We start from the raw sequence: 22,482 nt of genomic DNA, 5'->3' as shown, positions 1-22,482 counted from the left end.
CATCGGTTTAGCCTTTGATGTCACAGAAATACAGGAGTTTGGGCTTTTAAAACGCACTGTGGGAGATAGAAATCGCAAAGATGAAGGTCTGAGGAGGGAGACCAAAGGAGACCCGAGGCTCTGAGCGAAACTCAGTTGGTTCCTGCATCTCTGAGGGGAGAAGAACTGGATGATAATGTCTGTCTGCCAGCCCACCTCTGGGCTAGGAAGGGCGATGGGAGGGAACACGGGAATACAGCAGTGGCTGCCTTGGCTGTTTTTATTGGAAAGTGGCATTTCGCCCAAAGAATTAAAACAATGAATTAATTTTATTTTTAAATACAAGCTAGATCTACTAGTAATTTCTGAGATCCCTCATCTGCTTCAGATCATTCATGTTTTTATGTGGTAATAGTGAACATTCTACTTTTTTAGAATAGGCTTTTGAGTTTGAGTTTGCATAGTTGGTGTTTAGGTTATATATTATTTATTTAGAGTCCAGAGTTTTCCTGGATGTCCCCCAGGTCTGGGATATCTGCATTGACTCCAAGGCTTTACCATTCAAGGCAACTTATCTATGAACATCTTATTGGGGTGTTTATTCTCTCTCTGAGCCTGTTTCTTTATCTGTAAAAGGGAGATATTTGAATCTGTCACTTGGGATTGTTGTGAGATTCAAGTCAAAGTATAATAATGCTATGAGAGCTTTTTACAAACTAGAGTGCACTAGGAAGAGGTATTATTTTTGTTTTTGTACAAGTGGTTTTCTTTTTTGGATTGTTTTCTTGGGTTATAGTCCCTGAAATGGGCTCAATGGTTCCAAAGAGTATGACTCATGATAATAAGTTGATTCAGAATGAATTCATTCAGAAAATAAGTATTATGTCAAAACCAGTTTGGCTCAGCAGATAGAGCGTCAGCCAAAAGACTGAAAGGTCTCAGGTTCAATTCCGGTCAAAGGCATGTACCATGGTTGGGGGCACATCCCCAGTAGGGGGTGTAAAAGAGGCAGCTGATCGATCACTCTCTCTCATCGATGTTTCTCTCTATCTCTCTCCCTTTCTCAATGTAAAAAATCAATAAAATATATATATTTTTAAAAATAAGTATTATATGTTCTCTGTATGTCCGACTCTATTCTAGGCACAAGGACTGCAGCAGTAAACAGAAGGAAACCTGGTCCTCTTGTTGGGCTGGTTTGACTTTTATTCTATAAATAGTACCTAATTATAAAAAAAATTTAATTCCTAAGTGACAGAAAGAAGAACAGTACTATTCTGTAATAACATTCCTATCATTCTGAAGTGAAATGAGAAAAATAAAGGCAATTTAGAGTAGGGTTATTTTAAAATTTTTTAATTGATTTTCAGAGAGAGAGGGAGAGAATGAGAAACATTGATCTGTCGTTTCGCTTATTTGTACACTCATTGGTTGACTGTTATATGTACCTTGATTAGGGATTAAACTCACAACCGTGGTGTTCTGGGACAATGCTCCATAAACAGCTACCTGGCCGGGGCTAGGGAAGTTTTTCATGAAAACTTGTTTATCATCCACCTTAAAGAAAGGACATAGATGGGGTTGCATCATACATACTTTATGTTAAGGTGTTTCTTTTACAAAACAATGGTGTTAATAGATGTTAGAGGGGTTTTTAAAAAGTGTGTGTGTGTGTGTGTGTGTGTGTGTATATCTATATATCTATATATCTATATATATATATATATTAATATATATTTTAATTTTATTACTTTTCCACAGAGAGGAAGAGAGGAGAGGGTTAGAGAGCTAGAAACGTCGATGAGAGAGAAACATCGACCAGCTGCCTCCTGCACACCCCCTACTGGGGATGTGCCGGCAACCAATGTACATGCCCTTGACTGGAATCGAACTTGGGACCTTTCAGTCCGCAGACCAACGCTCTACCACTGAGCCAAACCGGTTTCGGCCCTGACTGCTTTTTTTTTTTTTTTTTTTTTTTTTTTTTTTACTTTTTAAATATATATTTTATTTTATTTTATTTATTTATTTTTTTATAAGTTTTTATTTTTCATATTATTACAAATGTTCCTTTTTCCCCCCCACCATTGCTCTCCTCCACCAGGTTCCCACCCCACCCTCTGCCCTTTCCCCTCTCCCCATTGTCCTCATCCATAGGTGCACAGTTTATGTTCAGTCTCTTCCCACGCCCCCCTTTCCCCTTTTCCCCAAGAATTGTCAGTTCATGCCCCTTCCATACCTCTGATTCTATTATATTCAACAGTTCATATTGTTAGTCAGATTTTTTTTAATTTCCTTGGTTTTTAGATTCACTTGTTGATAGTTATGTATTTGTTGTTCATAATTTTTATCTTTGTTTACTTTCTCTTCTGAAAGAACCCCCTTCAGCAATTCATATAATTCTGGTTTGGTGGTGATGAACTCCTTTAGCTTTTTTTTATTAGTGAAGCTCTTTATCTGACCTTCGAATATGAGTGATAGCTTTGCTGGATAGATTATCTTTGGCTGTAGGTTCTTGCTATTCATCACCTTGAATATTTCTTGCCATTCCCGTCTGGCCTGCATGGTTTCTGTTGAGAAATCAGCTGACAATCATATAGGTGCTCCTTTATAGGTAACTACCTTCTTTGCTCTTGCTTCTTTTAATATTCTCTCTTTGTCTTTTGCTCTTGGAATTTTAATAATGATGTGTCTCGGTGTGGTTCTCTTTGGATTCCTTTTGTTTGGAGTTCTGTGCGCTTCCTGGACTTGTAAATCTAATTCTTTCACCAGGTGGGGGAAGTTTTCTGTCACTATTTCTTTCAGTATGTTTTTGATATCTTGCTCTCTCTCATCTTCTGGGACCCCCATAATTCTGATGTTGGTTCGCTTGAAGTTGTCCCAGAGGTTTCTTACATTATCTTCAATTTTCTGGATTCTCTTGCCTTCTAGCTTCTGTGGAGGAGTGTCTTCTGGCTCTTTATGTTCCAACTCTTTGACTTGATTCTTGCGATCTTCCCTTCTGTTTTTAGGACTCTGTAAAATATTTTTTATTTCAGACAATGTATTCTTTATTTCTTGTTGATCCCTTATCATTTCTTGTTGACTCCTTATTAATTCTAGTTGATCTCTTTTCATATCCTCATAGACCTTATCCATCTTTTCTAGGAAATTCTTGAAAAACCTTATAAGCGTAGATTTGAACTCTATATCCAGACGCTTTTTGTCCTCCATTTCTTTCGTTTGTGATCTATTTTGTTGTCGCATTTCGCAGTTACAGATGGGACGGGGTTTCAGGGTGGAGCCTGCAGCTTTGGCTTCCGTCAGCCCCGCCCTATGCGGGTCCTTCAGTGCTCGCTGCCGGCGCCTCTGAGAGAAAGGTGCCCTCGATTTTCGCCTGCTGCCAAACAGTCTATGCTCTCCCACAATGAGCCCGGTATTGGGGTTCAGTTCAGTTGGAAGTGGAGTTGGAGGTGGCATTCAGAGCAGTCTGGAGCCCCAGTCTCCTTCCCGTCAGGGCAATCCCCCGGCACAGCCGACCGTCCCTTCTCTGCGCTCAGTGTGCGCGCCTCCGGGACCTCCTTTCTCCTCTCCCAGGGTTCCGCCTTACAGCCTGGCTCTCTATGGCTGAGCCTGGGTCCCCAGGGCCTGGCTTAAAACGGGGGTTCAGAGCAGTCGGGGGCCCAGCACAGTTGAAGTTTTATCTCCTTTCCGCTAGGGAACGCCCGCCAGGCACTCGGCCTCCCTCCTCTCCGGCTCCGTCCTCTCCGCGGGTCTCCGTACCTTGGGCTTTTCCAGCTCCTCCGCGCCTCTTTCTGGTTTTCTCCTTGCTTCTCACTGTAGAATTTCCAGTCAGTCAACCTTCCTGTAGTTCTGGGTAATCTTTTTTAGTAGTGTTTTCACCAGGGAGGGCTGAAACTCCTGTTCTTTTTTTTCTTTTTTTTTTTCTTTTTTTTAATATATGTTATTGATTTTTCACAGAGAGGAAGAGAGAGAGATAGAGAGAAACATCAATGAGAGAGAACCATCGATCAGCTGCCTCCTGCACACCCCCCACTGGGGATGTGCCCACAGCCAAGGAACATGCCCTTGACTGGAATCGAACCCAGGACTCTTCAGCCCACAGGCCGACGCTCTATCCACTGAGCCAAACCGGTCTCTGCTGTTGGGAGTTCTTTTATTCCAGTTCTAATGAATAAGCACAAGACTGCCAGCTTGCCTCTTGACCCCTGCCCTGGAAGCTTTACAGTAGGTGACCACACCCATTTATTCCTCCGCTTTTCCTGTTGCTCTCTGGTTTCGTCAGAACTGCAGAGGATCCTGGCAGGCATGGGTGGCTCAGTGGCTGAGCAATGAACCAGAAGAAGGTTGCAGTTTGATTCCAGTCAGGGCACAGGCCTGGCTTGTGGGCTCCATCCCCAGTGGCGGGCATACAGGAGGCAGCTGATCAATGATTCTCTTTTATCATTGATGTTTCTCTCTCTCTCTCCCTCTCCCCCTTTCTCTCAGAAAGCAATAATGTAATGTGTTTGTGTGTGTCTGCGTTATTAGTGTCAGGTTCTAAAACATCCAGGACCTGTGCTTACTTGATTATCTGATGAGGGTTTAGGGATCTTGATTTTTAAAAAGTGGCATGCTTCAGAAAAGGAAGCTGGTTCTTCTGGGGACCGTGACAGGAAACTTCCCCAGTCCCTGTTTACTTCTTTTCCTCGTTGATCCGTTAGATGGTGGCTCCTACGAAGATTACCAAAACTTGAGTAAATTTGGGGCCAAAACCGGTTTGGCTCAGTGGATAGAACGTCGGCCTGCGGACTGAAGGGTCCCAGGTTCGATTCCAGTCAAGGGCATGTACCTTGGTTACAGGCATATCCCCTGTGAGGGATGTGCAGAAGGCAGGTGATCGATGATTCTCTCTCATCGATGTTTCTACTCTCTATTCCTCTCCCTTCCTCTCTGAAAAAAATCAATAAAATATATTTTTAAAAATATAAAGTCACCATTCTTAATATTGAGAAGAAAAAAAAAGGAGTAAATTTGGGGAGGAGAGTGAAGGAGCTTCATTTATGCATTCTAGTGCTTCTCAGTCAGATCCTAAAGGGGTCACCGTGGTGCGAGTTGGGTTTTCTTCCTTCTTGGGGCATGGAGAGCTGTAGCAGCGGGTGTGGAAGGGACTGGGTCTGGCGATGTCAGGGAGAGGGAAGTTCATCCCCGCTTCCTCCGAGAGGCTGCAGAGCTCTCTAGGGGGAAAGTCTCCGGATTGGTGCCTTTCTCTAACCAGCCTTTCTTCTAGTTACCTTGACTTTGAAACTGTTTCTGTGGTTTCAGATCCAAGTGAGAGCCTGGGCAGGTGGTTAATGCTTAGGCTTGGAGCCTCTTGGGTTTTGATCAGATAGAAACCTTAACTAAAAGCTGTCCCTGGGACTGGAACAGCACTTTTGGTTCTGACAAAAGTGGAGCATTTGAGTCCTGGCCGGTTTGACTCAGTGGATAGAGCATTGGTCTGTGGACTGAAGGGCCCCAGGTTCGGTTCCGGTCAAGGGCGCATATCCAGGTTGTGGGCTCAATCCCCAGTAGGCTTCCACACCCACTGTTCCAGCTCTATATGCCACAAGAATGAAGAAAACCCGACTCGCGCCACATTCTCTCTCATCATTGATGTTTCTATCTCTCCCTCTCTTTGAAATCAATTAAAAAAAAACAGAACTATTCTTTTTTTAAAGTGGAGCATTTGAAGATCTAGTTCAGAATATTCTGTTCATCAGGGCCCTGCCTTTCATGGAGAGGATCCTATAATTGTTATCTTTCCCCGTCTCTGCAGAACTCCCCTGCCTCCACCTGCCGAACCTCACTGTTGGCTGCCCCTCTCATGCACGATGAATTGCGAACTTCTAGCCACGTGCAGTGCCCTTGGGTACTTGGAGGGAGACACTTACCACAAAGAACCAGATTGCTTAGGTGGGTACCTTTCTGAGGAAACAGGTAAAAAAAAAAAAAAAAACTTGCTTGAGTTGAGTTGTGTGAATTTCTCCAGCCATGTGTGTAAAAAGCACGTGGGCCTGGGCAGAGCTTCTTCCGGGGGTGCATGCAGTGTTTGTTCTGTCCCTGAAGAGAGTGTGAAGGATTTGATCCGCTACTTGAGGCACGAGGACGAGACTCGAGATGTGCGGCAGCAGCTGGGGGCTGCGCAGATCCTGCAGAGTGACCTGCTGCCCCTCCTCACCCAGCACCGCCAGGACAAGGCGCTCTTCGACGCCGTCATCAGGTGGTTGCTCCCCACGCTTGTTCCCTTCCACCCTGTGCCAGCGTTTGCCGTTTGACGGGGTGGGTTTTGGTGTTTGTGCCTGGCGAGGAGACTTAACACCTTGTCCCTCCTTCGTCGTTTCCCCAGGCTGATGGTGAACCTGACACAGCCAGCCTTGCTCTGTTTTGGCAGTGTGCCCAAGGAGCCCAGCTTCCGGCACCACTACCTGCAGGTGCTGGCTTACTTGCAGGCCTACAAAGAGGTGAGGCTCTCCTTCACAGTCCCCGCAGCAGCATCGGGGGACAGCGGGGAAGGGGAGGGGGGAGCTACTTAAGGTCCATGCCCCTGTTTTGCAGGCCTTTGCCAGTGAGAAGGCTTTTGGGGTCCTCAGTGAAACCTTGTATGAGCTGCTACAGCTGGTGAGTGAGTCTCCGCCTTCCCACCCCAGGGGCAGTGAGCAGCTCGCTCCTCCTCTGGGCGGAGTGCCAGCTGGGGCATGGTCGGGGCATGCTGAGCTTAGAGACATGGCCCCAGTCTTGTGAACACATAGTCCAGTCCACTGTCTCTGGCTACCTCAGGGCTGGTTGAAGTTTTTTCTTTCCTTTTTTTCCTTCCAAATAAAAGCAAAAGTTGATTTAGAAAGTCACAGAGGTACAAAAAGTGAGCCAGGCCGAAACCGGTGTGGCTCAGTGGTAAGAGTGTCGGTCTGCGAACTGAAAGGTCCCGGGTTCGATTCCGGTCGGGGGCATGTACCTTGGTTGCGGGCACATCCCCGGTAGGGGGCGTGCAAGAGGCAGCTGGTCAATGTTTCTCTCTCATCGACATTTCTAGCTCTCTATTTCTTTCCCTTCCTCTCTGTAAAAAATCAATAAAATATATTATTTTAAAAAAAGTGAGCCAGCTGGGCTGCATGGGCTCAGAAAATAAGTTACAGAGGTAAGAGAAGGGCCTTGGAACTTGGAAGCGAGAGAAAGCAAAGGTATGCACCTGGAGGGAGGGAGAGGGCGGAAGGTGCTGTGCTCCAGGCAGAGTGCGTGTGTGCCCGGGAAGGCAGCGGGAGGGGGACGGTGCGGTAAACTCGGGAGAGAGTGAGCCCTGTCTTTGCTGTTAGTACTGGGCCTCCTCTGTGCCTCGGTCTCCAGCCAGGATAGACGCTGCCTGCCTTCCACAGAGTCTCTTCTTCTAACTCTCCTGACTAGGGCTGGGAGGAACGGCAGGAGGAAGACAACTTGCTGATTGAGCGGATCCTGCTGCTGGTCAGAAATATTCTCCACATCCCAGCCGACCTGGATCAGGAAAAGGTGAGAAAGGGTCTTGGGTGGTCCGAGTTTTGTGTTTGGCTGGGTTGGGCTGCCCTTTTCTGTTTTGTTTTGTGTGTTTGTTTGTTTGTTTGTCTTCTGACAAATCTCAGGGGGAACCTTGGTCACAGAATGAGTTGGAGAACCTCAAGGCAGGGCCCTGGAACTGACTGGGCTCCCTGTCTCTCCTCACCCCTCACTGCTCAGAGGATCGATGATGACGCCAGTGTCCACGACCAGCTTCTCTGGGCAGTTCATCTCAGCGGCCTGGACGACCTGCTCCTCTTCCTGGCCAGCTCGCCCACTGAGCAGCAGTGGAGCCTGCACGTGCTCGAGATCATCTCCCTCATGTTTCGTGACCAGGTCAGACCCTGGCCTGTTGCCCCAGGGCCTTTGCCCGTGTGCTTTTCTGCTGTGCGGCCAGAATTGCTCTTGTAATAACGGCTGAACTCTCCGGGGAAGGTGGTGACATAGAGTAGCCATGTCTTGAGTGTGGGGTGCCATCAGTGACCCTGTTTGTTCATTCTTTCTGCCACCGGTAGGAGTGGACTCAGAATAAGGAATGACCATCCTTCTGACTCTTCCCTCCCTGTTCCAAATCTAGAACCCCGAGCAGCTAGCAGGGGTAGGACAGGGGCGCTTAGCTCAGGAGCGGAGCACCGATGTGGCAGAACTGGAGGTGCTGCGCCAGCGAGAGATGGCAGAAAAGAAGACTCGAGCCCTTCAGCGTGCCAGCAGGTGGGTGTTGGGAGTGCTCCGCCCTGTGCCCGCTCCTTCCCGGTGGAGAGCTGAGTGAGGGCCTGGGCCAGCTTCTAAGGCACATGTGTCAAACACAAGGCCCGCGGGCCAAATCCGTCCCGCCAGGCCTTGCAATGTGGCCCGCACCGCGCTGTCATCACTGCACTCCGCTGCGTTTCCATCACAATGACAGTTTATGACTGTTCAGTAAACCATTCGGCCCGCGATTTAGGCTGGATTTTAGATTTTGGCCCCTTCTCTGATTGAGTTCGACACCCCTATTCTAAGGCATGGTGGCCAGACAACATTCTGCAGTTACAACACGCTCTGATGTGCTGACAGAAGAGAAATGGGGATAAATCTTCCAGAGAATTGAGGAATCACCCTGAATGTTTTTGTTTCTGTTTTCACTGCAGGCATTCTCGATTTGGGGGCTCCTACATTGTCCAGGGGTTGAAATCCATTGGAGAGAGGGACGTCATCTTTCACAAAGGTCTCCACAATGTGAGTAAGCTCCCATCTGGGGTGGGAGCGCCATGTGGTGGAGTTGGGGAGCCTAAGGAGGGTCAACATCTCTGGAGGTAAAGATTATCTGTTAGGCCCTAACCGGTGTGGCTCAGTGGATAGAGCTCAGCCTGCAGACTGAAGGGTCCCAGGTTCGATTCCTGGTCAAGGGCATGTATCTTGGTTGTGGGCACATCCCTAGTAGGGGGTGTGCAGGAGTCAGCTGATCGATGTTTCTCTCTCATCAGTGTTTCTAACTCTCTATCCCTTTCCCTTCCTCTCTGTAAAAATCAATTTTGTCTGTGTGTGTGTGTGTGTGTGTGTTTGTGTGTGTGTTTAAGATTCTCTGTTAGGAGAAACAGAGCCTCTGGCATTGTCTTTACCTCTGCCATCCCTTAGGTCTAGTGGGAGAGGACTTTCTAAGTTTCTTTTGAGAAAACTGCAGAACCAGGGGTGTGGGAAGAGCTGCAAGCAGAGGGTGGTGGTTAGGAATAATTCTAATCCCCAACCCATACCCCTAGCTCCGAAACTACAGTTCAGATCTGGGAAAGCAGCCCCGAAGGGTGCCTAAACGCCGCCAGCCTGCCTGGGAGCTGTCCACTCAGCGCCGCTCTGCCCTCAACGTGAGACTCTTCCTCAGAGACTTCTGCTCCGAGTTCCTGGAGAACTGTTACAACCGGCTCATGGGCTCGGTGAAGGTGAGGGCCTAGGAAGGAGGGAGCGGAGAGGTCAGGGCGTCGTGGTGGGTAAGAAGGGCAACTGGGAGGAGCTTACGGGGAGCTGACCCTGGAGTGTGGACTAGTAGGTGGGGAGGGCATAGGCTGCTCCTAAGAGAGAGTGACAATGTCAGAAGAGGAGCAAGTTAAAAGTCTCAAGAAATCACTGCAGATGAAGGGGACGTGAATGTGGAGATACCTGGGAGGAGGGGAGAGGCTTGGGAGTTGTGGGTCCTGGAATAGTGTATGGTAGTGTCCAGGGTCCCTCCCATATCATAGGACAGGAGGAAATTGGAAGCCCCCGGTCACGGATTGGTCTTTTTCCCCTGGACGCTAGGATAACCTGCTTCGGGAGAGAGCCCAGCAGCACGATGAGACCTACTACCTGTGGGCCTTGGCTTTCTTCATGGCCTTCAACCGGGCTGCCTCCTTCCAGCCGGGCCTGGTCTCGGAGACCCTCAGTGTCCGAACCTTCCACTTCATCGAGCAGAACCTCACCAACTACTACGAGATGATGCTGACTGACCGCAAGGAAGCCGCCTCCTGGGCACGCCGGTGAGTGGGAGAGAATTGGAGGCAGCTGGACACAGTGGCCAGGCCAGGAACTTGAACAACTGAACTCTGGATGGTACTCCCTTTTGCGTTTTAGGATTAAGGTGGTCAGGCTGGGGAGCAAGAACTAGCTGGCCCATTCTGGTTCTGAGGGCACTATTTTGTGGGGGGAGTGGTACTGTTTCCATGAGCCTATGTCTTAGTTGTCCTCCTCTCTCCCTCAACTCCCAGGATGCACCTGGCTCTGAAGGCCTATCAGGAGCTTCTGGCCACAGTAAATGAGATGGACGTGTCGCCAGATGAGGCTGTGAGGGAGAGCAGCCGCATCATCAAAAGTGAGGCCCTGGCTTGGTCTCTGACCCTGGCCCTTCCCATCTAGTCCCAGCCTCCCTCATCTCCTTTCCCTAAACTTCCCAGTCCAGTCCTTCCAGTCCTTTTTCTTTCCCATTCCCAGACAACATCTTCTATGTCATGGAGTATCGGGAGCTGTTCCTGGCCCTCTTCCGGAAGTTTGATGAGCGATGCCAGCCCCGCTCCTTCCTCATCGACCTGGTGGAAACCACCCATCTCTTCCTCAAGATGTTGGAACGGTTTTGTCGGAGCCGAGGGAACCTGGTGGTGCAGGTACTGGGCAGTCCCAGATGTGGAAAGAGGTGGGAGGGAAAGGGGGAGGACAGGGCTTCTTTCTCCTCCTCACATTTTCTGTAGCTTCAGCTGACCTGTTAGAACTACTCTGATCCAAGAGGCAAGAGGTTTGTTGAAGAGACTCGATAGTGTTAGTCTACTGTGGCTTCTTCTTCTATTAGATCAATCCCTGATGGACCATAAATATCTTAATTCATTCATAAAGCATTTCTTGAACACTTACTAGGTGCTGATAAGCACAGAAACCCAAGGGGTTCATGGTATTAGAGTTTAGTGATTGTGATGTTTTCTGGTTATACTTCTGAGCTGTAGTGAGACGGAAAGTGAGAAGGGCTGGGATCTCATCCTGTTTCAGTTACTGTTAGAGTAACTGCAGCTGCTTGCGTCAGTCTCCGTAGTCCCAGAGTTGGTTGTAAGATTGCCCGTGAGCCTGAAGTGATGGTAAACGGGAAGTCTGGCGCAGGAAGAAAGCCTCAGGAAATTTGTATCCCATAGACATTCGGGCCTCTGCTTTGTAAAAGTTTTCCCAAAATTCTATCTGCTAAAGTTTCAAGTCAGTCAGAACTGGACTTGAAAGGGACAGTAATATCAATGAGACTTTCCTAGAAGGTATTTTAAAACTCAGGATTCTATTGAATTACCAGCAGTACTGTAATAGTGATATTATTGGGTGTTTACTGTATGTAAGACATTGTGCTAGCTTTCTTGTAATACTCACACCAGTACTAGGGCATATGCACAAAGTGGTTAAAAACTTGTTCAAAGTTTAAATAAATGGCCAAGCGTCAGTACTTAACTCCAGAGTTGCTGGACTCCATGGCTCAAGCTCTTAACCTTTGCTGTGTTTGATTCTAAGTTCCTTGAATAGGGTATGAACCTTAAGGACTCTGTAGCTCATCTTGTTTGCCACACAAGGAGGGGCAGGACAGGGTATTGATTCCTGCTCCTGCTTTTCAGGAGAAAAATTGCAGGCTGTTTCTACAAAGGGCTCTGCCGTTTACAAAGCCTTTTCTTATCCTCACAGCAAGTCTGTTCATCTTATAAACTTCTGCTTGATGTCCCTGCTTTTAGGAAATCTGACCCCAAGAAGTGAGTCAAGTGCTCCTCCTAGGTTTGCTATGGCATTTTCTGCTCAGCCACCTTCTAGGTCCTTCCCCACTGAAACCTCATTCACCAGTCTCCCTCACTGCAAGCTCCTCGAGGGCAAGGAAATGTAGCATATAGTGGTCACTCTGAATGGTTAAGTCATTCAGACACCTAATCTATGTATATATAAAAGCGTAATGTGCAAATCAACCAGACGGCAGAACAATCGGTCTGCTATGATGCACACTGACCACCAGGGGGCAGACATTCAACGCAGGAGCTGCCCACAGCCCACAGGCCCCGATTGCCTGATTGGGGTTTGTGAGCCAACCTCTCGGTCCCTCCCCCTGGTGGGAAGGCTCCGAGGGCCCAGTGGGGAACAGGGAACCAGGGGTGGTTGGTGGCGCGTCTGTCGGGGCCCTGATCGTCCCGCCAGTCACCCATATACACAGAGATAGACCGATGGCGGTGGAGGACAGGGCCACCAAGCAGGTGGGAATGCCCAACCTGCTGGTTCCTCTCCCAGCCAGCAGGCTGTGATCGCTCAATGGGGAACAAGGGGTGGTGGCTGATGCAGGCGGCACCGGGGCCTCGATAGCCCCACTGGTCACCGCACACACACAGGGTGACCGCAGTGGCTGCCGGGGAAGATCGGGCCCGGTTCTAGGTCAGGCCTAGCGATACCACCTGTGCCCGGATTTCAGGCGCCGGGCCTCCAGTTAACAATAGAGAAGACATTGGGGAAAAGGCTTCCTTAGCCCTCCTGCCATTCTCACACAGCTTTCTCCGCAGAACAAACGAAAGAAGAGGAAGAAGAAAAAGAAGCCTGTTGCCTCTGGTAATGTCGCCTGCAGCCCAGGGGGCCTGGAGGCCCTGTGGCCCTCCCTGGCCGAGCAGCTGCAGTGCTGTGCCCAGGTAGGTAGTTGCAGAAACCCTGTCTTTCTCAGGGTAGTGCTGTGGGTTGGCTCTCTGGTTCCTTCTTCTCTGTCCATAGCCTTAATCTCGCTCTAGGATCCTGAGCTCCGTTTGGACTCCGTGGTTCCCTTTGATGCAGCCTCAGAGGTGCCAGTGGAAGAGCAGCGGGCAGAAGCCATGGTGCGGATCCAAGACTGTCTGCTGGCTAGCCGGGCCCCTCAGGCCCTGACTCTCCTTAGGTCTGCCCGGTAAGAGCCCTGCCCACCCAGCCTCCGGGTCCAGCTCTTGGCTTTTAGGGCCAAAGGGAGACTTTTTTATGCTACAGGGGCCCCGTCTTCAAAAAAGACAAGTCCCATCTGAAGTCCTGGGGCTCTAGACTAAGTCCTGAGTCTTGGGGAGGATTTTTTTTTTAAATTGATCTTAGAGGAAGGGAAGGTGAGAGAGAGAGCGAAACATTGATTGGTTACCTCCCAATTGAACCTGCAACCTGGGTATATGCGCTGACAGGGAAATGAAGCCGCCACCTTTGGGTGTATGGGATGATGCTCCAACCAACTGAGCCACACCGGCCAGGGCAGACCTGGGAGTTTTGATTCATCTGTTGGGTGGTTTTGTTTGATAAAACAGAAAGTACAGTTAATGGGGCGGGGAGAAAAAAGATAACCTATGAGCCAAAGATAGCAATTTTTAACATTTTTTTTTTTAAAAATTTATTGTTGAGCCAAAACTGGTTTGGCTCAGTGGTAGAGCGACGGTGTGCGGACTGAAAGGTTCCAGGTTCGATTCTGGTCAGGGGCATGTACATTGGTTGCCGGCACATCCCCGGTAGGGGGTGTGCAAGAGGCAGCTGGGCGATGTTTCTCTCTCATCGACGTTTCTAGCTCTCTATCCCTCTCTCCTCCTCTCTGTAAAAAAATCAATAAAATATATATATATTTTTTTAAATTTATTGTTGAGAGCCGAAACCGGTTTGGCTCAGTGGATAGAGCGTCGGCCTGTGGACTGAAGGGTCCCAGGTTCGATTCCGGTCAAGGGCATGTACCTTGGTTGCGGGCACATCCCCAGTAGGGGTGTGCAAGAGGCAGCTGATTGATGATTCTCATTGATGTTTCTAACACTCTATCCCTCTCTCTTCCTCTCTGTACAAAATCAATAAAATATATATATAAAAAAAATTTATTGTTAAGAATATTATAGATGTTCCCCTTTTCCCTGCCCTCCACCCAGTTCCCACCCTGCCCCAGGCTTTTACCACTTCGTTGTCTGTGTCCATAGGTTATGCATAAATGCATGTAAGTTCTTTGGTTAATCTCTTCCCGCTCCTCCTCCCCTTTCCCTCTGAGATTCAACAGCCTGTCCCACGTTTCCATGCCTCTGGCTCTTTTATTCATCAGTTTATTTTGTTCATTAGATACCTTGTTCTTTTATTTTTATTTTTAAATTCAGTTGTTGATAAACATGTATTTATTGCCATTTTATTCATATTTTTTATCTTTTTTTTCTTCTTACTAGTTTTCTCTTGCTGTTTTTAAGATTCTCTGTCTTTAAACTTTGGCATTTTAAATATGCTTTGTCTTGGTATGGGCCTCTTTGGGTTCCTCTTGTTTGGGACTCTCTAGGTTTCCTGGACTTGTAAGTCTATTTCTTTCACCAGATAGAGGAAGTTTTCTGTCATTTCTTCAAATTGATTTTTAATACCTTGCTCTCTCTCTCTTCTCCTTTTTTTTTCCTCTTCTCATTCTGGCATTTCCATAATGCAAATGTTGGTGCCCTTGAAGTTGTCACAGAGGCTCCTTACACTATCTTCATATTTTTGGATTTAATTAATTAAAAAAAAAAATTTTTCTCTCCTGACAGGGTATTTTTTGTTCCTCATATTCCAAATCCATCATTAACATTTTGATGAGTTACCATCCAGAGTTTTTCCCTTTGTTAGATGTAGACATATCATCTGCAACTTCTCTTTAAAAAATGAAATATTGCACATACTGATATATAGTATTTTTTTCATTTCTTAGTATATTGTGAGCATTTCTCATGAGGTATATTTCTATAATTGCATGGTTTTGAAACACCATTATTGCCTTAGCTGGGTTGACTCGGTTGGAGTGTCATTCTGTACATCACAAGTGTCATTCGATTCCTGGTCAGGGCACATACCTGGGTTTTGGGTTCGATCCCTGCTTGGGGTATGAATGGGAGGCAGCCAGTCAATGTTCCTTTCTCTCACCCTTTCTCTCTCTGAAATCAGTTTAAAAAAACAACTCAAACATATTCTTGGGTGAGGATTTAAAACATCATTTGTGAGTATGTACATCTGTTTAACCAGGTGTCAAACATTTAGATTGTTTGCATTTCTTCTTTTTTGTTTTGTTAATCCTCACAGGAAGATATTTTTCCATGATTTTTAGAGAGTGGAAGGGAGGGAGAGAGAGAAACATTGATGAAAGAGACATACATCGATTGATTGCCTCCCGCACGTGCCCCATCCAGGGCAGGCCAGAGATCAAGCCTGCAACCAAGGTATGTGTCCTTGACCAGAATAGAATCTGGGACCTTTCAGTCCACGAGTCAATGCTCTATCCATTACCCCAACCAGCTAGGGCTGCATTTGTTCTTATGTGATTTTCATTGCACTGTGGCTTATGAGAAAAAATTTCCCTGGAGTCTTTGTTGCTTCTTTGAGATAATAGTTTGCATTCTCTTTCCAGCTGACAAATAAGTCTAAATTCCTTCTCCCACTTCAAATTATAACTCAGATTCCCTCTGGTTAAAGCCTTTTTTCTCTCTGTGTTCCAGAGAGGTGTGGCCAGAGGGAGATGTGTTTGGCTGTCAAGACATTTCCCCAGAGGAAGAGATCCAGCTGCTGAAGCGGATCCTCTGGGCCCCGCTACCCCGTGAGTCTCCATGCCCCTCCCAGCTCCCTGCTTCTAGCTCTCTCTAGCACCAGAGACCCAGCAATCGTCACTCTTCCTATAGGGCAGCGGGGGCCAGAGGAACGAGGGGCAGAGGAGGAAGAGGAAGAAGAGGAGGAGGAGGAAGAGGAGGAGGAGGAAGAATTGCAAGTGGTCCAGGTGTCGGAGAAAGAATTTAATTTTCTGGACTACCTGAAACGGTGCGGGCCGGGAGGACTGAGTGGTCCCAGGCGGGAGATGGAGGGGCTCTGAGCAGTGTCTCACGCCCACATTCTCTCCCTCCCTCTCCTGGTGCAGCTTTGCCAGCTCAGCTGTCGTCCGAGCCTATGTGCTGCTGCTGCGGAGCTACCGGCGGAACAGCGCCCACACGAACCACTGCATCGTCAAGATGCTGCACCGGTTGGCCCACGACCTCAAAATGGAAGCCCTTCTCTTCCAGATCTCACTCTTTTGCCTCTTCAATCGTCTGCTTAGCGACCCTGCCGCTGGGGCCTACAAAGTGAGGGGATACTCAGGGCGGGCTCTGAAGGCTTCGGGGCGTCCTGAGTGGGGCAGAGGGCTGGGAGATGAGAGAGCGGTGAGGAAGTAGGCCGTCTGGTTGAGGAGCTCGGTGGGGAGGGAGAGAAGAGAGTCTGAGTGAGGCGGGGCAGCTGGGAACAGGTGTCGAGAAAATACTTAGAGGGCCTGACTGTGCACATTCAGGCGAGAGGCCTCACGGCAGCCTTCCTCTCCCACAGGAGCTAGTGACTTTTGCAAAATACATCCTGGGCAAGTTCTTTGCCTTGGCTGCAGTCAACCAAAAAGCCTTCATGGAGCTGCTGTTCTGGAAGAACACATCTGTGGTTCGAGAGATGACCGAGGGCTACCGCTCCCTGGACAGCGGGTGAGCTGCAGGACGGGCAGCAGGGGTGGGTGACACAGTCACGGGCTGTCAGAGCTGTGCCGTGGCCGGCAAACTCGGCTCGAGAGCCACACGCGGCTCTTGGCCCCTTGAGTGTGGCTCCTCCACAAAATACCACGGCCTGGGCGAGTCTACTTTGAAGAAGTGGCATTAGAAGAAGTTTAAGTTTAAAACGTTTGGCTCTCAAAAGAAATTTCAATCGTCGTACTGTTGATATCTGGCTCTGTTGTCTAATGAGTTTGCCGGCCACTGAGTTGGTGCCACTTTTTTCCCTGCGTAGCTGAGAAAGCAGGCCCCGAAGGCGAAGTGCTTCACCACAGGTCACCCGGGAGAAGGAAGGGCCAGGAGCCTGCCAGCTCTAGTTTCCTTCTCCTCCGGAGCTTCCGGGGGCGGAGGCCCCCAGGGAGAACCTAGAATGCGCTGGCGAATCATGAGGATTCATAGAAATGTCTGGCCTCTTTTCCTTAGTGTCGCAGCTCCTCTCTTTGCACACTTCTTTCTTTTTCCCATAATGCTCTGGGTCCCTGCAGTGTCAGACTCCATAGGCCCACCCTGGAAAACCTCTTAGTTTGACTTTTGGGTTAAGTGGGATGAAAGTGGAGGGGAAGGAAGCCTATCGTAGGCCCTCTGCTGGCTGGCTCCTTTGAGGTATCTCTTTGTCTTTCTTGTTCCTTTTACTTTATTTATTTATTTATTTATTTATTTATTTATTAATATTCTTGTTCCTTTAGAACTAACCAGAGAAGACGCTTGGTCTCCTTTTTTGGGCCCATAGCCTACACGCTTCCCTGTCTGTTCCCCATTCAGATCGAGCCGTAAGCCTCCTGCGTGGAGCCCGGAAGAGGAGGCCCAGCTTCGGGAGCTGTACCTGGCCCATAAGGACGTGGGAGGTAGGAGGCCTTGAGGTCTGAAGATTGTGTGCGGAGGACAGCATGAGCTCCGGACGCCTCCTTACTGCCTCCTCCTCCACCGCAGGTCAGGATGTGGTGGACACCATATTGGCACACCTGCGAACGGCTCCTCGGACACGCAAGCAGGTCATCCACCATCTGGTGCGGCTGGGACTGGCTGACAGCGTCAAGGACTTTCAAAGGTAGAGGCACATGTTCTGGAGGGAATTGAGGTGGGGAATGCTCTATCCGCTGCCTCGGCCGCCTCTCCCACGGACACATTCCTCAACAGGAAAGGAACCCGCATCGTACTGTGGACAGAGGACCAGGAGCTGGAGCTGCAGCGGCTTTTCGAGGAGTTCCAGGCCTCAGATGGTAAGTGAGGTAGAAGTTCAGGGAATCTCCGAGAGGAGAGCCGTGCTGTCCATGTCTCCCCCCTGCCTCCTGCTTCCAAGTAAGGCTTGTCCCAGCCCTTCTGTCCACTCACTGTATTTGTGGTATCATTTTCGAGTGAATCAAGCTCGCTTCTCTCCTCTGATTGCCTTTACTTATCTTCCCTCTACTGCTCTTGCGTATCCACACTCTCCTTCCTTATAGACGTCCTGGGTCACATCATGAAGAACATCACAGCCAAACGCTCACGGGCCCGAATAGTGGACAAGCTGCTGGCCCTGGGGCTGGTGGCTGAGCGGCGGGAGCTGTACAAGAAACGCCGGAAGAAGTCGGCACCTTCGGGCTCGGTAATGACCTCCCCCAAGTGCCCAGGGTCTTCCTGCTTCGGCTGTTCTGACGAGGTCCCCCCCGGACCCAAGGACTCCACTCGGTTCCTCACCTTGTCTCCTTTCCTCTCCCGCCCCCACTGGACTTCAGCCTAATGGAGAGGAGGCCCCGAAAGGTTTCTGCCAGGAAGATCTGGAAGAAGAGGAAAACTTGTCCGAGGAAGAGAGTGAAGACGATGAGGAGGAAGAGGAGTGCTCGGAAGCCGAACAGACCCCCCAGGGGAGCTCAGTCCCGTCCACGGGAAACCTGGGGCAGAGCCTGCGTCAGGAAGGTGAGGGCTGGGCTGGGCGAGGCGTCCCGCGGGGAGGAGTGGCTTCCGCATGGGGGCGCCCGCGCTGAGTTTTCCTCTCTCTAGGCTTTTCTGGTCCAATCCTGTGGCTCCAGAACTGCCTGGTTCAAGCAGCAAACGACCGGGAAGAGGATGGTGAGTGGGTAAAGGATGGTTTCGGCGGGACTGGGGCTTTGGAAGAGGCTGGTCGTGGGAGAGAGGGCCAGTTCTCTCTTCACACTGTGGACCCTCTTCTAGGCTGCTCCCAGGCAGTCCCGTTGGTGCCGCTGACGGAAGAAAACGAGGAAGCGATGGAAAAGGAACCGTTTCAGCAGCTGTTGCGCAAGCTAGGGGTTCGACCCCCTGCCTCTGAGCAGGTACATGCACCAGTCACAGTGTCAGCCGAGTTGTGCTGGTGCTGTTTCAGAATATACCTCCTCGTTCTGCTGACCGAGACTCTGCACCTGCTGTTCTGCTAGTCTTCCTCCAATTTCTTCTTCCACTAAGTCCCTAGTCCACGCTGCCCCTTAGTTATCTTCCTGAGATGTAGATTTGGTCAGTTTTTGTAGCTTCACAGCCACACCACCCACATCTCTACCTTCCTCCACTGTCATCCTGGACTGCTTTCATCCTCATTGGTGGGCTTCTTCCTGCTCCAAACACTGGATCATGCCAGCCCCTCTCCTGGAAGCCCGGCACACCTAGCCCCGGAGTCAGCTCGGTCGTCATCTCCCCAAAGCAGTCCCTCTCACTTCCTGTCCCTGATGTGAAAGTAATCACTTGGCCACTGAGATTTGTTCGTTTCCTTGATGCAGCCCCAATCCTGTGGTGTTAGACCTCATTGACTTTTTCTCCCATTAGATTGTGAGTTCCTTGAGGGCAGGGGTGTATCTGATTCACCCCAGGGGCCCTTTATTCAATTAACAACTGTGTAATGGACAGCTTCTTGGTGCCGCAGGCACTGTGCTAGACGTTGGGCGTGTAGTGGGTAAATAAGCGGTAAGTTCATGATCGTTGTGGATCTTCACCAGTGCAGGTTCCTAGTTACTCAGTGAATAATGTTAAAAGTCTCGCTGAAACCGAGCATCAGCCTGTGGACTGAAAGGTCCCAGATTTGATTCCGAACAAGGGCATGTATAATACATTGGTTGCAGGCACATCCCCAGTAGGGGGTGTGCAAGAGGCAGCTGATCGATTACTCTCTCATCGATGTTTCTAACTCTCTATCTCTCTTCCTTCCTCTCTGTACAAAATCAATAAAATATATTAATATATATATATATATATATATATATATATATATATATATATATATATAAAGTCTCTTGTTTTCAACTTCTTTGTCCTTGTAGGAAACCTTCTGGCGAATTCCAGCCAAGCTGAGTCCCACCCAGCTCCGGAGGGCAGCGGCTTCTTTGAGTCAAGCAGAGGAAGAGGGAAAGCTTCAGCCAGGGCCAGACCCTGAAGCCCCTGGAGAGCAAGCCCCCGAGGGAGAGCACCCAAAGGAAGAGCGGGCAGAAGCCCTGCGGGCCCTCCTGCTGGCCCGGAAAAAGAAAGCAGGCCTGGTGTCCCCCGCGGGTAAGAGCGGGGCCGCCCAGTGACGCACCGCGGGGCAGCGCGCTGATCTAGAGGCTGCGGGAGCGTCCTGATGATTCGAGGGCCCAGCCTAATCTCACGCCTCTTACTGCCATTCAGAGGCAGAGGTCGCTGCTGTGGAAGAGCAGCCGAAGGTGGCACCCAAGAAGCGACAACTGCTGGACAGCGACGAGGAACAGGAAGAAGATGAGGGCGGGAGCAAAGGTGAGGAGTCTGGGACCCGCTCTTTCCTCTGGCCTCTGGCACCTTCAGTCCTGAAGGTGATGAATGCTCTCCCCTCCTTCCCCTTTCTCTCTTCTCACTCCTATCCGTCTTACAGCACCAGAGCTGGGAGTTCCGGGAATCCAGAAGAAGAAACGGTTTTGTATTGAGGATGAAGATGAAAGCGACTGAAGAGCCAGAAGCCTGAGGGTAGAGATAGACCTGTGTTTAGGTGTTGAGTTTAAATCAGAATCGGAAGGGTCATGCAGGACCCGGAATCTCCTCTTACTGGACAGAAGCAGGGCAGCGCTGGGCTTCCCTGGGGGCCCAGGGAGCTCAGACCACAGAGCTGGACTCCTGCCGTCACTCACTCTTTGTTTCTCCCTGTTTTGTCCGGATGCCTCGGCAGCTCCCTGTCTCAGCTTCTTCTGGGAACCATTCTTTGGTTATTAGTGCCCCTTAGCAAACGAAAGGGTAAAGGATGGTTTCGGCGGGACTGGGGCTTTGGAAGAGGCTGGTCGTGAGTGAGACCTAGGAGGTGCCCTGGACCGCTCTTACTGGTCTGTTCCTTTGGCTCTCTCTGGAGGTGGGTCATGGCACTAGACGGGGAGCTTTGTGACGTGATGGGTAGGGGTATTGCACCACTTAAAAAGCACCAGACACTCCCATCTTCATTCTCTTTCCTGTGATCACAGCCTAGACACCAGACTGAACCTAATTCCTGCAGTTGAGGTGGAGCTGGGATGCAGTACTCCCCAGGTGATGAATATGTTCAGTTTGTGTTTGATACTGAATTAACCATGTAAGATTAAAAGTTGCCAATGTTGATCTGTCTTCTAATCTGTCTAAGTACCCTGCTGTGCTCTTGGGAGAACTTTTAACTATTAAGGTGAAAACAAACCATCAACCTTCCATTTTCTCTTGCTTTCCCTACAGAAGACACAGAAAAATAGTCTTACCTCAAGATCCTTGCTCTAGGACAGTGGTTGGTGGTCGGCAAACCGCGGCTTGCGAGCCACATGCGGCTCTTTGGCCCCTTGAGTGTATTTACACCACTTCTTCAAAATAGACTTGCCCAGGCTGAAAACCAACCTCTGCTCATGGGCCAGGAAATCTCAATCACACCGTACGTCTGCTCCCACACGTGGTGTTTTGTGGAAGAGCCGCACTCAAGCCACAGTTTGCCGAACACTGCTCTAGGATAAGTCTTTAGGGTGACTAGAGTTTGCAGGAGGAAGAAACAGGAGCTGCAAAGGGAGAAAAAGCCAGTTTGTGAGTACGGGGCAGAGTGGGGGACAGAGTCTAGGCAAGAAGGAGTGGGTAAAGATGGCAGTTGTCACGTCTTTCCCTGTTCGTGGAAGCTGTCAGCTTGCTGGCTCGCGGGTTTCCAGGCGCGGTAAGGCGAAGGTGAGATTCGGGAAGTAGCCATTCGGATCATGGAGAGCCCTCAGCAAAGGGTGCATTTGGGCTGCCTTGTTCCTCTGACCTGGGTTTTCTTCTTCTGACAACCTCTAAAGATGGAATGAATATATTTGGTATTGAATTAAACATGTGAACCCTACTGTAAACTATGTACTTAGACAATAATAGTTAATAATACATAGTAAAATAAATAATGAAAATGTAAAATGATTGTAACGTGTATCACCCCAGTGTAAGATGTTAATAGGGGAAACTGGGGTTGATGGAGAGGGATGATTATTTGGGGACAGTCTATACTTCCTGCTCAATTTTTCTATACACCTAAAACTGCTCTAAAAAGCAAATGCCATTAATTACAGTAAAACCCATAAGCAAACAAATGAAACAGAAATAAACTCATGGATACAGAGAACAAACCGATGGTTGCCAAGATGGGAGGGGTATAGGGGGCTGGGTGAAAAAGGTGAAGGGATTATGAGGTACAAATCGGCAGTTACAAAATAGTCATGGGGGTGTAAAGAACAGATAGAGAATATAGTCAGTCAGTATATAATTATGTGGTGCCAGGTGGGTACTAAACTTATGGGGGCATCTTTTTGGAAGTTATATAAATGTCTACCCTCTATGCTGTACACTGAAATTAATATAATATGAATGTCAACTGTAATTGGGGGGGAAAAACACCCTAGAAAAGAAAGCACCCAAGAAGTGACAACTAGTGGGAATTGACGAAGAGCTGGTGGAAGACGAGGGCAGGACAAAGGTGAGAAGTCTAATTGGGGGGGATATGCGTCTGTCTGCAACCCTCTGTCATTCCTCTCCTCAGTCTTGGAGACAAACTCACCACACTTCCTCT

At 49.0% G+C, this 22,482-nt stretch overlaps 1 protein-coding gene and 1 long non-coding RNA gene across 2 annotated transcripts in view; one reads left to right on the top strand and one right to left on the bottom strand.

Moving 5' to 3' along the window:
- The window catches only part of TIMELESS (timeless circadian regulator), a 32,899-nt gene extending 11,060 nt beyond the window's left edge, over nt 1-21,839 (top strand). The window contains exons 2-30 of the mRNA XM_036456422.2: nt 5,777-5,913; nt 6,067-6,220; nt 6,347-6,461; nt 6,556-6,618; nt 7,399-7,500; nt 7,705-7,860; nt 8,102-8,235; nt 8,652-8,739; nt 9,261-9,437; nt 9,793-10,010; nt 10,239-10,342; nt 10,462-10,631; nt 12,531-12,653; nt 12,750-12,901; nt 15,453-15,550; nt 15,633-15,768; nt 15,866-16,067; nt 16,306-16,451; nt 17,277-17,359; nt 17,445-17,562; nt 17,652-17,734; nt 17,957-18,099; nt 18,230-18,410; nt 18,495-18,563; nt 18,666-18,784; nt 19,760-19,985; nt 20,103-20,207; nt 20,323-20,678; nt 20,716-21,839. Coding sequence (XP_036312315.1) covers nt 5,832-5,913; nt 6,067-6,220; nt 6,347-6,461; nt 6,556-6,618; nt 7,399-7,500; nt 7,705-7,860; nt 8,102-8,235; nt 8,652-8,739; nt 9,261-9,437; nt 9,793-10,010; nt 10,239-10,342; nt 10,462-10,631; nt 12,531-12,653; nt 12,750-12,901; nt 15,453-15,550; nt 15,633-15,768; nt 15,866-16,067; nt 16,306-16,451; nt 17,277-17,359; nt 17,445-17,562; nt 17,652-17,734; nt 17,957-18,099; nt 18,230-18,410; nt 18,495-18,563; nt 18,666-18,784; nt 19,760-19,985; nt 20,103-20,207; nt 20,323-20,396 — 3,621 coding nt within the window. The 5' untranslated portion in view covers nt 5,777-5,831 and the 3' untranslated portion in view covers nt 20,397-20,678; nt 20,716-21,839. The remainder of the gene's footprint in view (nt 1-5,776; nt 5,914-6,066; nt 6,221-6,346; nt 6,462-6,555; nt 6,619-7,398; nt 7,501-7,704; nt 7,861-8,101; nt 8,236-8,651; nt 8,740-9,260; nt 9,438-9,792; nt 10,011-10,238; nt 10,343-10,461; nt 10,632-12,530; nt 12,654-12,749; nt 12,902-15,452; nt 15,551-15,632; nt 15,769-15,865; nt 16,068-16,305; nt 16,452-17,276; nt 17,360-17,444; nt 17,563-17,651; nt 17,735-17,956; nt 18,100-18,229; nt 18,411-18,494; nt 18,564-18,665; nt 18,785-19,759; nt 19,986-20,102; nt 20,208-20,322; nt 20,679-20,715) is intronic.
- On the bottom strand, nt 1,323-13,217 carry LOC118729134. The gene is made up of 3 exons (XR_004991140.1): nt 13,206-13,217; nt 13,134-13,140; nt 1,323-1,472 (listed from the first exon to the last, which is right to left on the bottom strand). It is a non-coding gene; the product is annotated as an uncharacterized LOC118729134 (long non-coding RNA).
- Nucleotides 21,840-22,482: the final 643 nt, after the last annotated feature.

The sequence above is a fragment of the Pipistrellus kuhlii genome, unplaced genomic scaffold (assembly GCF_014108245.1).
Source record: "Pipistrellus kuhlii isolate mPipKuh1 unplaced genomic scaffold, mPipKuh1.p scaffold_m20_p_3, whole genome shotgun sequence".
NCBI lineage: Eukaryota > Metazoa > Chordata > Mammalia > Chiroptera > Vespertilionidae > Pipistrellus > Pipistrellus kuhlii.
This window is presented reverse-complemented; position numbering and strand designations above follow the sequence as displayed.